Source organism: Lissotriton vulgaris, chromosome 6 (assembly GCF_964263255.1).
Source record: "Lissotriton vulgaris chromosome 6, aLisVul1.2, whole genome shotgun sequence".
NCBI classification, from domain to species: Eukaryota; Metazoa; Chordata; class Amphibia; order Caudata; family Salamandridae; genus Lissotriton; species Lissotriton vulgaris.
Genome location: NC_141694.1, coordinates 219010052 through 219025599, shown reverse-complemented (window position 1 = coordinate 219025599; position 15548 = coordinate 219010052). Strand labels below are relative to the sequence as shown.

Here is a 15548-nt window from a genome sequence, read left to right as displayed (position 1 = left end):
GTGCGGACAGACAATACCACGAGGATGCACTATCTAAACAAACCGGTTGGGACCCGTTCCCTGACGTTATCTCACGAATCGCAGAAAATCTGGCATTGGTTTCTTCTTCACAACATTTCCCTTCGTGCAGAGTATGTTCCAGGAATGGACAATGTCCTCGCAGACTCACTGAGCAGACCACGAACAGTTTGCCAAGAGTGGGAGTTGGATCAGCAGATTCTCAATCGCAGTTTCTCCCAATGGGGCACTCCTCACTTGGACCTTTTCGCAACCAAGCAGAACGCTAAATGCCAACACTACACAAGCTGGTGTCCCCAGAAGGGGTCTCTAGGGAATGCCTTTTTCGATCGCATGGTTCACCATCTTTGCGTAAACATGGAAAACGCCGCATACGTTCACCAGGCATTACTGCTTGGATACAGAACTCATGAAAGATGCAGCAGTGGGACAAGCTGTGCTCCGCCATCTATTTCACTAGAGGTGAGCCTTTGCTCTTCATCCCACCTTCCTCTTGTATACATGCACATTTCTCTCTGATATTACATTTTGGTACCTTGATTTTTTATTATCTGGTGATCTTTCATATTGTACCATTCGAAATGTGCTTATCATTGCTTGCTACTCTGATTCAGGCCTGTGAATCTATGAAAGATACCCTAATACTGGATAAGGAATGTGTTACTTACCTATAACTGCAGTTATCCAGTATTGGTATCTTTCATAGATTCACATGCAACCCACCCAGCTCCCCTGGAAGGGCTCACTTAGTTCTCTCAGTTAAACATCTATTTAGCACTGTGCTTACAAAAATCTGAGGGTCTAGAGCTCCTTCCAGGAAGGTTCCAGAGGGTGGTGATAGCTAATGGCTCTTCGCCAAAGTTTGGTCCTTTCCACAATAGGACATGGATATGTTACTAATGAGAGGCCTCTGGCCCATTACTATGTATATATGTCTATGAGACATTAATTTATTTATGTACAGGGGACTCCCATCCTGATGACTGGGAATGGTTCAGGCATGTGAATCTATGAAAGATATCCATACTGGATAACTGCAGTTACAGGCGAGTAACACATTCCATCTCACTGACTGGGATGGTGTGTTCCATAAGCTTGGGTCCTAGGTAGGACGCAAGCCCTCCTTGTCTTGTTTGTCTTAATCTAGGAACTGCAGAGAGGTTGGAGTTGCTAGACTGTAGGGATCAATGTGGTTTACAGGGTGATACCAGGTGTCTGAGATACTGAGGGCCTGTGTTTGATAGTAGCATGTGAATATAGCATAATGTTTTGAATTGATTATTTTTAACATTTGCTGCCCCATGCATAGGTAAACCTCACAAACCCTAAAGTATGGTTTTGATTCTTTATAACATGTCTCGTGGGTACTCTCAATGGGTCTGGGTACTGCACTTTGTTTTCTCCTAAGTTCATGTGGGTGTTTAAGCCTTGCGTGGGATGTGGCAAATCCACTTGACTTTGGATGGGTCGTCAACTTTGAACATGATGAAAAGCTTCAGGCTTGACTGTTCTATTTTATGAGGGTGGGATACTGTGGCAAAGTACATTAGACCATCTTGTTGTTTGCCTACTTGGCATAAAAAAGGCATATGCCAATAAACTTCATCCTTGATTGAGTATATCTCGGTTCTCTGACCTGTTGCAGATCCTGCGTATCAATGAGCTGGAAGCTGCCATGCATCTACTGCTACATGAGAAGGCTAAACTTTTACTAGAACGTAGGCAAGAAGATCTGCGCAATGAATCTGACACTCTGCAACGGTTAGGTTGGTTTTCTTTATAATAAATAACTGGTTGATTGCATTTTAGATTTATTTTGGGAATCATTTTACTTTATCTTTGAATTTTATTGGAGCTGAATAAAAAATTCTAGTAAAGCTAGCCCATTGTTAGTCTACCGTGTGAGGCACAGTTGGGTTATCGTTTCGATGGAGGATGCCTAACAGTATAGTGATGGATGCTGCCTTTAATATTGACACTTTAATGTATGATTAAATGAACATAGTCATAGATGACTTTTAAAATAAATGATTTAACATATCTATAGTATGATAAATGTATTGCAATGAGTAGCCTATGCAGTTAGTATGTGGTTGTTTGTGCCATTAGCCCTTTTTAAAACTGTTCAGAAACAGAGTTCCTTAATAGTATAAGCAAAGAATATGAGATACAGTTTTCCTCAGAACACCTATATGGGCTCCATAGAGTATGCATGGTTGCTAAGACTGATATTATGCAAGTGCTGCAGTCTCATGCTTTGATTTTGTTTGGAACAGATTATATTTTATTTGAAGGTTCTATGCAATTTTATCCAACATGCAAACATTTGTGGTGATACCTGGACTTCCCCTCTCTACTACTAACCCCTCACCCCCCGCCCTCCCCCTCACCTCTACCCCTCTGGGGTGCACTGTATGTGCTTTGCGCTCTTGATTAGTATTAATGTTTCTTTTCTGAACACGGGCGCCACAAAAATAATAAAATGAAAGCGAGGGGCGCTTTTACAAAAAAAAACCATTTGTTTTTCAAACAAATGCTTTTTTGGTGGTAACGCCCCATAAAGCACTTTCACTTGAATGTTTGCCACACCTCTGTCTTTAGACTCGGCGCGGCCTCTATTCATGTGCAAGCGCATCATGGTGCACTTGGAAACAAAAATATTTGCAATTCAATAGGTCTCGCATTTGCAAGAATTTAAGCTATTGGCATTTACAATGCTAATAGCTCAGTCTTGTAAATGGGAGACATGTTGCATTGCAAATGCTTGCTATTAAGGTGTATTACATTTTCACATTCAATGTTTCATTTGGCTTCTGTGCTACATTTGTTTCTTGACAAGGTGGGTCACTAAAATGCCTGTAATCTCGGAGAGACATGTTTCCGCATTCGCAGTACTGTATGCAATTGAGATTATGGAAGAACAGCATGGCATCTGTGCTGACAAACCATACATTCCGAACACTCACCACTCACAAGGTATTCTGGTGCAGCACAGTGAAGTTTTCTTACCATCTATTATCTCCAGACCTCTTTTGTCTCAGCCTTCTGTGAATTGTCTCTCTGCTTTACTGTTTTATTCCTTGTTCGATCTCACCTATGTAACATGTATATTTGTAGGAATATCTGCTACATCTGAAGCCCCCATAGATGATCATGAGAAGGCAAGAAATCCGCTGGAAGAGTGCATGTTACGGAGGTGAGTCTGTGGAAAGTGGCATTTGTTCATAAAATTAAAGTTACTGCTTCCGGTCTTTAGGAGTGGAATGTGACGGTGGATTTGGTTTACTGGACCATGCCATGACTTTACCTGTAGTGATCATTGATGTCTGATTCAAGATCAAAGTGACAAAATAGAATCATTAAACATCATTATGTAGCAAGTGTTGTCTTACTGTTTCTATAGATAAATTACTTTTTTGTTCTTGTCTGATTTGCTCCCAACTCCAGCTCATTGAGCCAGATGAGCAGACAAGAATTCTGTTAAATACTCAGATTTTAAATTTAACAATGTATGTAGTGCTCAGTAGACTTAGATTTTCTGTTTCAGAACCTCTATCATTTATCCGCAAGCTTGAATAACCGATTCCATTGAAGATATTGTTGCAAACGTTTATCTACTAAAATGCAAAGTGGCATGGCATCAGTCTAGTTTCTCCCTACGTTCAATGTCATTTTACCCCCCTCCATGTTCTACCCCAGCCTATTCCTGTTTCTCAAGTATTTGATCCTTTTTAGATTCATTTGCTTGATTAATTCCTAGTCGTTGAAGTGGAAGTCTAACTCTACTATAGTAAAGCAGTATGTATCTCTATCATAGGCTATACTGACAATGAATAGTCAGTTTAGTAGCCATTTATGTACTTTTAAATAAAACAGAACCAAACTTGAACTACAACCAATCAGGCGACAGTGTTGCCAGTTGTCTTCTAGTGTCTGAAATGTTATCTCAGATATTTCCCAGTATGTTTGACAAGTCGAAACAAGGCCTCTTCAGATCACCAGTAACCTGCAGAAATAAAAGGCTGCATGTGGATGATCCATATAAGGATTGTCTTTATTGCCTCTATCCCCAGCACCAGGTAAAGGAGTATAAAATATGTTGCGTTTTTACCTCCAAAACCTTGAAGGACGGAGAGGGGACCCTCCTTTTGTTGCTACTGAACTAAAACTCAGAAACACACCTCTTCTGACCATTATACCTCTGCAATGTTTCACAAGAGATCTAGATCTTCTGAACAAGGACATCTGGGGAGATCATGAAGGCTGTAAAAAAAGCATCACCCTAAAGAACCTCTGAGAAAGTAGGAAAAGAAATCGGTCTCCGCAGAGGCCGTCCCCTCTGAACCCAACATATCAACCAGGGCTGGGCAACGTGCGCATTCTCTTCCTCTGAGGCACAAGACTCCTCTTAGAGCCCCATTGACTGCACCGCCACATCAACAGCATTATGGCAGAGAATAATGTCTGTCCTCACCGTCTCATCCACAAGACCGTAGACGATGAGCAGGACGACGACGACGACATCTGACGATGCACCGATCAATGAGAATATTATTGTCTACGGCACCGCTGACGACCATGTTGACCTTACTACCGACAACACCATTGACAAATACCCTTCTGACGGGGAGTGTTCATCCACTACCCCAAGACATGACCCGTTGCCTTTGGCCATTACTCCGATGACTATGTCGTCGACAAGACTGTCGACCATGGCGAAAATATCATAAATCGCAAAAACACCTGTAAGACATGAACGCACTTCCCCCAGCAAGGTTTTTCCTCTCCTGTCTCCTCCACCTGCAAGTCACCTATTGGACGGGAAGGAGTCTTATGATGGACCTTTTGGAGCAGCTCACAGCCCATCAGAGCTCCAAGTCAAGTACCAAGATGATAACGATTTTGAGGAGGAGGAGCAGTACAACCAACTGTATTATGCCCCTCCTACTAAAAGTAGCTATGAGCATTATCAAAACTATGCTGATCCACAGACAGGGCGGTGTATAGATGCCCTTATCTTTAATTCAAAATGTGCAGGCCATGCTGCAGGATTACCAGGAAAGATTCTCTGAACCTCCGCAGGAGCATCCAGTAGTTGCACCTCAGCCCACCTCTCCTCTTACTCCATGGACTATTCTCCACCTATTACGCCCAGGATGGTGCTTGCGTCCAATATCACAGCACCACCAAGGGAAGACTCATCGTCATCAGATGACCGGGAAGAAGGAGCGATTCAGGACCCTCGAATCCACAGGACGATTGGGATGATTACGTTATTCAGACTCCATTGCCCTCACCAGCACAGCCTGTAGACTTTTTTTTTTTTGAAAACCTTTATTACAAGAAAAGTAATACAGTTGCAGACCTACAACCACTGAGGCCGGCCGTTGGCAATAAATATCAAAGTTGCAATGTTACACAGCTCATCAGCCGACAACCCGTGGGCCCGGCAGCGATATCGCACAACATTGTAGAGATCCTGTGGTGATAGGAGGATGAATGAAAGGTTTCACATTTTAGATTTTATAAAACAAGCACAAAAACAAAAATTCCGAGGCGATAAACTATACAGTAAGTGGCTGTCCCAGGCAGGAAGGGGAGCAAACTCAGCTGAATGAGCTTATTTGATAAAGGATGGAGGATCTTGGGGAGGGGGGCCGAGAGCAGGCAAGCAAGTCATAAACAATAGGATGTAAGAGCCATGGAATGCACGGTCACGGGGACAGAGGAATGTCAGGGACTTCTACAAAAGGGGGGGTGCAAATCTCACCCCGATACGAGTTCCATTGGCTCCATATCCTCCCCCACTTCTTGGGTCTGCCACGGGCAACATACACAATTTTTTCTCTGAAAATACACCAGTCCATGTTTTCTTTTCATGTTGGGACTAGAGGTGCCCTCTGAGATCCCCACAGTTGGGCTATATCCCTTTTCGCAATCATGTTGCCAAGGGTGGCCCATTGAGTCTGAGCAACGCTGTAGTCATTCGGCTCCCAGACGTTCAACAAACAGCGTCTGGCCTCTGGCAATAACGACACACCCGTCACCTCTTCCATAACAGCATGCACACGGTTCCAAAATGCCACAATATCCGGACACTCCCATAAAATATGAAGAAAGGTAGCAAGCATCCCGCAGCCGCGCCTACACAACCCATCCACAGAATAACCCATTCACATCAGGCATGGACCCGTGACATAGACTCGGTGTAGAATCTTCAGTTGCACCAGCCGCGACCTCCTTGGGGGAAGATATCGCGGCCTGCCAGTCTTCATCGTCCAACTCCAGTCCATCACCGGTCAAGCCCCACAAAGCTGTACGAGTAGGTCCGAGCGGTCATTAATACGTTTTTTATAAATGAGAGAAATAGTGCTATCTGGGACGTATCCGTCAAGCACTCTACCTTCCAGGGGAGAGGACTTCGGAATAGTGGTTCCGGCTGGAAAGACCGACTCAAGCGCATGGCGGATCTGGATATAACGAAAGTGTTCCCTATCACTCAATGCATATTCCCGTTTGAGCTCATTGAAGGTTTTGATTCTATTCTTGACCCAGAGATCTCCGACCTTGCTGATACCGATGAGGACCCATTTGTCGAATCCCGTCGTCGTCCAGAGACCGCCCAGTCTCTACGCCGCGTAAAGCGGGGTAGCTCTAGTTAACCTGTCCGACCACCCCGTGGCAGGGGTTGCACTACCCCACACCCGTACCGCGACCCCGGTGGGGCCAGTCAGATTCTTCCTAGCCGATCTAGAGTAGAGCGCCCTATTGTAGTTGCCTCCCGGTAGTTGCCATCTATCCATTTCGAACGCAGGATTAGGGACAGGACCGTACATTGCGTGGTTGACTGCACTTAATTGGGATGCCCAATAGTATCGTTTGATATCGGGCAACGCTATGCCCCCATCGTACCAGGGCAAAGACAATTTCGCCAATGCAATGCGAGGTCGCCCGCCCCACACTAGCTTCCTCTGGAGGCCCTCAATCTCGCAGAAATAACTGGCAGGCACCAAATCAAGCGTGTTTTGGATGGCGTACAGGAATCGGGGAAGAGACATCATCTTAAAGAGGGCCGCTCTCCCCACCGGGGACAGCGGCAAGCTACACCACGCCGTAACGTCTGATCTAAGCCGGAGAAGCGGAGGAAGCAAATTCCTCTCATATCGGGCTGCGGAGTCCAACGTTATATATATCCCCAGATACTTAAAACCGACGTGCGAAATCGGTATCGGACAAACGCGGGGCAAGAGAGGCGTTTCTCCAGTAAGCGAGTAAATACAGGACTTGGCCCAATTAATGACCAAGCCGGAATTCTTCCCGAAGGAACTCAAAACGTCGAACAATACTCCTAACAACTTACGAGGGGAAGTTAAGTACAGCAAAATATCGTCCGCATACAACGATATACGATCTTCAAAGTCAGGGGACCACCTGATGCCCTTGAGCCATGGTTTCCACCGAAGCCACGCTGCGAGGGGCTCAAGGGCGAGCGCGAAGAGCAATTGTGACAAGGGGCAGCCCTGCCGCGTGCCTCTTCTAAGAACAAAAGGTTCCGAGGCCGTACCGTTGACCACCACTTGGGCTAGCGGTTGCTCATACAGGAGTCTAACCCACCCGATGAAATTGGGGCCAAAACCAAATTTTGCAAGGGCCGCCCACAAATACGGCCACTCCACCGTGTCGAAGGCCATCGAGGCATCCAAAGAAACCAAGATGGCCGGCTCATGAAGCGACCCCGCCCTTGCCAACACGCCATGGAGGCGGCGAAGGTTGAGCGCGGTATTTCGGTGGGGAATGAACCCAGTTTGATCTTGGTGTATCAAATCGCTGATCACCTTTATCAGCCGATTTGCTAAAAGTTTTGCCAAGATCTTTGGCTCGGCGTTCAGAAGCGATATTGGTCTGTACGATGAACATTGGCCACGGGGCTTCCCGTCTTTGTGGATGACAACAATAGACGCCAGTCTCTGATCCCGAGGAAGGGATCCAAGGTCTTGCGATTCCAAAAACATTTGGCGAAGATGTGGCGCCAGTTTGTCAGGACACAACTTGTACAGCTCGATTGGGATGCCGTTCGGGCCGGTGGCCTTCCCCGAGCGAAGGGAGCGGATAGCGAGCGCTATTTCATCGGTGGAAAATTCCGCCTCCATAAGCTCCCTGTCCGACTCCGACAGGCTAGGCATTTCGACATCTCTAAATAGCAAATGTGAGTCTTCCTCCGGTCTGTCCGAAACCGGCGCGTAAACCTTCTGAAGGTGCTGGGCAAAGGCCCTAACTATCTCAACCGGGTCCACAACCTGCCCCCCATCCGCTCTTTCAACAACAGACACCACATGATTTAATCTATCTCTTTTATCCAACCAAACAATCAATTTTCCCGCTTTATTACCAACATCATACAGGCTCCCCTGTTGCTCACGACTCATTTCCCTGGCCGCATCAGTCACCAGAGTCCTGTAGTCAGACTGTTTAAGGGCTAGAACATGCAGTCCTTCAGGTGCAACCCCAGATTCTAATTCTTCTTTTTTCTAAAGCAGTAATTTCATTCTCCAAACGTACCACCTCCTCATTCTTGCTTTTCCTCGCACTGGCAATCAAGGACAAAGTTTGACCACGGATCACAGTCTTATAAGCCTCCCATATTGAGATGGAGGAGGACACCGACCCCACGTTCTCAGCAAAGTAATAGTCCATGCACTTAACCACCTCAGATCTAGTTTTAGGATTACAAAGGTGCCAGGGGTTAATCGGAGCAACCTGGCCCTCAGCTCCCAACTGCACATCAATAGTAAGCCAGAGCGGGGAATGGTCCGAGATTCCCCTAGCCAGGTGTCGAATTTCCCTCACAGAGACCACCTGCACCCCGCGGTATTAGGAGATAATCAAGTCTCAAGACTCCCATGTGCTCCCAAATAAAAGGTATATTGTGCCTGTCCGGGGTGCAGTTGCCTCCAACAATCCACTAGACCCAGCGCATCCAGCAAGCTGCCCAGCCATGTTTGTGATTTTGGGAGAATCCTGGGGTTGGCTACGATCCTCACTACCACAGACAACCGAGTTAAAGTCACCACCCACAACCAGCATACCTTCGGGGAAACCCCAAACCACCCTTCCCAAGTCAGAGAATGTAGTGGATTGCAAGCCTGGCGGGACATATACAGAGAGTATGGAGATCGTATTCCCTTCCCAGCGGCCCGTAATAGCCGCATATAGGCCTCTATCGTCCAGCACAGTGTCTTCTATCTCCAGGGGGAGGGAGCTCCTGACGAGGACGCCCGCCCCCCTCGACCCAGTAGTGAATCCGGAGTGTGCAGCCAGACGATAGCCCCGTCTATTCAATGCATGGCATGTGTTCCCTATTAGATGTGTTTCCTGAAATAACACTATATCCGGGGAAAGACGTTTCAAGTACTTCAAAACTATCCCCCGCTTTATCCTATCGCCCAGACCATTGACATTCCAGCTCAGCTCCCTCAGCCCTCTACCCCCCATCCCAGAAATGAGAACAGTGCCCCCCCACAAAGAAACAGGCACAGAAGACGAAATATGCAGCAAAGCGTAGCCTCGAAATAAACAAAGAAACAAATACCCCCCCACCATCCCCAGAGAAGTCCCCAAAACACCCCCCCCCACCCTGCACCCCTGCGTTAGACCAAAAAGCCACCCCAACTTGCAGTGTGCCTGTCGCCCCATTAAACTAATCTACAAAAAGAGAGAAGAAACCCCTAGAGGAGGAAGAGTCCTGATTCCTCCCGCCCCCGGGTAATCACCAATATATGCACACAAGAATCATCGAACCACTGCTATAAGTCTATAGAGCTCGCACACCGGTGAGGACTCACTCCTCCTGTTCCTCCAGGCCACCTTCAGGGCCCCTCGGGTGTTCCGGGCGAGCGCGATGTGTCGGCAGAGTATCGAGCCAGTCACTGACAACCTCAGGGCGGTCAAAGAAGAGCATACGTTCCTCATATTCAATCCTCAATCGGGCCGGGAAAAGCATGGCGTATTTCAGTCCCATATCTCTAACACGTTGTTTCACCCCCGTGAAGCCCATGCGTTGTTTTTGCACCGCCTGTGTAAAATCCCGGATAAAAACTGATCGATGCGTTTTCAAATTTTGTGGGACCATTGGTGCGTGATGCTTGAAGGATAGCGTCTCTGTCCCGAAAATTAAAAATCCTGGCTCTGATAGGCCTCGGGGCGGCACCCAGTTTAGGCTTCCCGCCGTGAACTCTGTGAGCACGCTCCACCGTGAAAAAGTTACTGAGGCCCTTGGGTGTTAAGTGGTTCAATACGAGGTCCTCCACCAGGAGATCTGTAGATAATTCCGTGGATTTCTCCGGAACACCGATGATGCGGACGTTGTTGTGCCTAGCCCGGCTCTCGAAATCATCCAGCTGACGGGCAAACAAGTCATTAGATGACCGGAGATTACGAACTTCGGTCTGAAGATCCGAGACATCCATAGTGAGACTTGCAGTCTTGATGTCCAGGGACTTGACCCGCTCATTGGTCTTCGCGAGATCCGTCCTGATGAGGTTGACTTCGATCGCCACCGTGTCTATCTTAGAAGCCAGTGTCTCATACTGCTGGCCCATAGATGTCTTCACACTTGCAATGGCGCCCATGACGTCCCTCAATGTCAATTCTTTAGTCGCAGGAGAGCCATCTCCAGTCTCGTCCAGAATTGTACCCACACCACCAGGGGATCCTTTCGGGCGAGTGAAGCGATCCATAGTATTGGATTGGGTGGTACCCCTGCGGTACGTGCCCTTGGTGGCCCGCTTTTCGCTCTCCGTCTTGCCCGCCATTTTGAGCAGCGAGCCCTGACGGGCCTTTTGGGACCTGGTTAGAATGGCCTTCCGCAAAGCTGACTTGTAGAGTCCGGGGACGAGGACGAAAGACAAGTTTATAGCCGGTAGCAAGGCACAGGCCAGCAGTGTTAACAGGCAGCAAGTCGCAGTAGACAATGGCCAAAAACGAAACCGAAAGTACCACAGGTGCAGTGGCCGAGTCTCACTGGCCGTTGTTGTTCAATTGCCACCTGGGTACCTCGGGGACTAAAGTCCGTGGATAGCCCTCGATGTAGGCCGCGGAGTTTCGAAGTCTAGCAAGTCCGGTTCCCGGCGGCCAAATCGATTTTTGAAAAGAGTTCCTGTGTCAGCAGGGTATCAGCTAGTAGAACCCGTCGTTTATATCAGGATTTGTGGCAGGATAGATGCAGGAGGCGGAAAGGGTCTCGGGAGCCCTGTGCTCACACGTCCATCTTGGATTCGCGAGAAGATCTTCCTCACAGCCTGTAGACTTGAGGGTTTTCACAATGTAATGGACAGGGCCTCAATGAGGTTTCACCTGCCAATTTCTGTCTAGCAGTCTGACTGCTTTCTTTGTGACTTTAAAGAACACACCAGGAAGTCCGTCCGAGCCAGCCCCATCATTAATTATGTTTGGGAAAAAGGCATTAAAATTATGGGAAATACTGCTACGGTGGCTTCTGTTCTCTCTCGTATTGATCAAAATTACAGGGCTGTAATTTTGCAAGCGTTGCAACATTGATCCAAAAATTCTGCCACAGCCATCTCTATGCCACAAGGCAAAGAAGGAAGGCACTTGGACAATATAGGCAAGAGGTGCACCATCATGTCTGTATAACCGTTTAAAAGTCCAATTCTCTGGCATTTTGGATTGCTACGATCGGCAGGTATGGTCAAATATCTGCACCCTCATCGACCTGGTGCTTGATGACAAAAATTCTGAAGCAGGGAAAATCTTGCAAGATAGAGAGCACGCCTCATCAGAAATAATGGACGGTGAAATGGATATCGCCTCCACGGGCTTTCAGACTAGCAAGAGCAGCAGTCTCAAGACAACAGACCTGGCCCTAAACTACATCCTTCCGGCTGGAGGTACAGTTCAATGTCTTGTATATGGCATGAGATGAGGAGACATTATTCAGAAAGCACATGGATGATGCTCTGCTGGCAATCAGAACGGACACCAACATGGCCAGATGCCAAGGTGGCTTGCAAACTACAGAGGATACCAGTGCTCTCAGCAGTAACAGCCCTTCCATTCCCAATACTGACATGCTTTTCAACAACCTTACCGTTAACCACCCTTAGTGGCATATACAAAACAAGGCTCCCATAGAAAGCAACCCCTTCCCCCAGGGTGGAGACACAGGTCGTAAGAAGTTACCTAAACCAGGTACCATCCACCCCTTGGGTGTGAACATTTCCAACAGCCTCCCTCCGTTGAGAACGAACTTCGGAGAGATGGGTATTGGACCTGGTCATCTATGGCCATATCCTGGAGTTTACCGAAAGAACCCCAAACAATCCTCCAAGGGGAGTACACCCACCACGTTTTCACTAATTGAAAAAAGAAGGCCTCATAATGCTTTTCAAGGGAGCAATAGAAAAAGTAGAATTTTTACAGAAAGGTGTGGAATTCGACTCATGTTTTTTCCTTATAAGAAAGAAACCGGGGACTGGAGACCCATCCTAGACCTCAGGAAGCTAAACAAATTCTTACACAAGCAATCCTTCTGACATCCTGCACCTATTGAACAGCGGAGACTGCAAGACATCTCTGGACTCCCAGGATATGTATTTCTACATTCTCTTACATCCCAACCACCACAAATATCTCTGCTTCACCATAGCGGTTCCCATTACCAGTTCAGAGTCCTCCCATTCGGCCTCAAATCAGCTCCTCCTATGTTCACCAAATGTTTGGCCCTGGTAGCACCTACTCTTAGAAAACAAGATCATGTGGTATTCCCCTACCTAGATTACTGGTTGATGAAAGCCTCAACACCAAAGCAAGTGTCCAAAGCTACGAAAGCTTGCCTCTTATTGTTTCACAGACTGGGTCTCACTTGGAATTTTCTAAAATCCTCAACTATTCGAAGACAGACAATGTTTGTTGGTTCCTACCTGGATACACACCAAAACAAACCCTTTCTCTCACAGACCAAGGAGGTTAACAAATTTGGCTCTAAAAAGTTTGAGAAGAAAGTCTGTTTAAGTGCGGCTGTACAAGTCGCTACTGGGCATGATCTCGTCCATAATCCACCTGATCCCGCTGGCGCGGCTAAAGATGAGGCTATTACAAGAGGAGTTGCAAATAAAATGGATTCATTCAGAAGGGCAGCTCGAAGACTTGATGAACATCAACCCAAATATGATTGAAAAGTTAGGGTAGTGGTGTTGGTTCTCTTCCATGGGATCCTGATCAATGTCCTAAGCACTAGAATATTCCCGCCAATGCGCGGGACCACAAACACAATCCTATATGTGTCCCACGTGTATATATGTGTGTGTGCGTGTGTGTATGTATGTGTATATATATATACTTTAAAAAACCATAGGTTTCAGGCCTTATATAGTTAGGAATTAGCATTTAAAAAACCATTGAAATTGCTCCTATATAGTAAGTTGTACTAACTATATTTCGCGCACCCGCAATCCACTGCTGATGATATCACATATTACATCATTCATGACCTGGTCAGTGACATCACTGATGACATCACTGATGACATCTCATTTGACATCACTGATGACATCACTGATGACATCTTCCAGTGACTGTGTGTTTCTGTAACGTTTAAATATGTTTTACATATTGAAGAATGAGTGGATGTATAAGTGTCTGGATGAAGGATTTAGTAGGTGCGTGACTGACTGTATGAGTGAGTGATTAAATGTGTCTTACTAAATGCAAAGGTTAGTGACTAAACTGTCTGAATGTGTGCAACAGTATGTCTGTTGTTGTGTAAGCTGCTGCATGTGTTGATCAGTAGCTATATGAGTGGCTATATGGGTTATTGATTGGTTGCCAAAGTATTTGAATGGGAGACTGAGTGTGTGTGTGGGTGGCTGGGAGGTGTGTGACTCTGTGCATAGATGTGTGAGCAGTTGATTCACTAGGTGTATGAGTTTAAGAGTGCATGTGGAAACAGCTATATGGGCGGTTGACTGTGTGCATGGGTGTGTTGGTGAGTGAATGGATATCTCAGTGCTACATGTGCAAGTAAGTACATATGCAAAACACAATGCATGTGAGAGTTGGCATATATAAATGACTATACATGAGAGCCAGTGAATGTGCGAGTGGCTATATGGATCATTGTGTACTTGTATCAGTGATTGTATAAGAGAGTAAGTATGTGTTAGTATATGTTTGAATAAGTAAGGTGTTGTGTGTATAACTGTATAGTTGAGGAAATGGAAGTGTGATTGATTCTTTGCATGACTGACTAGGTGTGGGAGTAACTCCATGGATGAGTGGCAGTGTGTGAGTGTCTGTATAGGTGTATGAGTGCATATGATACTGTTGTATTGATGAGAGACTGTATGTATGAGTGATTCTATGGGTGAATGTGTGTGTAGACCTTGGAATCAGTGAGTGCGTATGTAGTAACTGGTATTGGTGTGTCAATGGTTTCAAGAATGGTAGTCTGTATTTAACTGGGTCTATCAAAGGTTATATTAGAGTGTGAGGAGGTGCATCGTATTATCACATGAATTATATCAGTGATGTCAAATGAGATGCCATCAGTGATGCCATCAGTGATGTCACTGACCATGTCATGAATGATGTAATATGTGACATCATCAGCAGTGGATTGCGGGTGCGCGAAATATAGTTAGTACAACTAACTATATAGGAGCAATTTCAATGGTTTTTTAAATGCTAATTCCTAACTATATAAGTCCTGAAACCTATGGTTTTTAAAGTGAATTTGCAAGGTTTTTTAAATGCTAATTCCTAACTATATAAGGCTTGAAACCTATGGTTTTTCAGTGAATTTGCAAGGTTTTTTTAATGTTAATTCCTAACTATATCAGGCGTGAAACCTATATATTTTTTCAATAAATTTCAACGGTTTTGTAAATGCTAATTCTATTGGCGGATAACGTTTATATATGTTATTATCCTTCTGGGACCACTTGAGCAGCCATCTTGTTTCTCAAGAGAAGTGAGGCACAAGAGAGCACAAAACAAGAGTGGAAAACGCGAAAAGGGGGCAGGGTTGAGACCCCCTGACCCCAATCGCAGGGTACGCGCACGGCACGCGTACGGTGCGCGTACCCCGCGTTTTTCATTTTTCATTTTTTTTGCCCTTGGGGGGTCCTTTTGGGACCCCCTGAGAATGGCTAGAGGGTTGGGGGGTCTCTACCCTACCCCTTTTCGTGTTTTCCACTCTTGTTTTGGGCTCTCTTGTGCCTCAGTTCTCCTGAAAAACAAGATGGTGGCCAACACTTCCTGGTTTTGACAGTTTGGAATGTTGACAGTCGACTGACAGCCAATCAGAAACTCGCTCGCGTACGCGTACCGTACGCGTATGGTGCGCGCATATAGATATATAATTTGATCAAATTCAATTTTCTCAACAACTACTGGAGGGATTTTCACCAAATATAGAAAAGGCACTACTGCATACCTGTCCCTACCATTTTGCCAAGTTTGGTGTAATTCTGTTCAGCCGTTCGGGCTGTAGCCGTGTCTAAAGGTCCCATATA

General features: G+C 46.1%; 1 protein-coding gene across 1 annotated transcript in view; it reads left to right on the top strand.

Moving 5' to 3' along the window:
• Positions 1–15548, top strand: part of GCFC2 (GC-rich sequence DNA-binding factor 2) — a 338027-nt gene that overhangs the window by 159218 nt on the left and 163261 nt on the right. Inside the window, exons 8-9 of the mRNA XM_086926254.1 lie at positions 1664–1784; positions 3136–3214. Of these exons, the coding sequence (XP_086782380.1) occupies positions 1664–1784; positions 3136–3214 (200 nt within the window). The remainder of the gene's footprint in view (positions 1–1663; positions 1785–3135; positions 3215–15548) is intronic.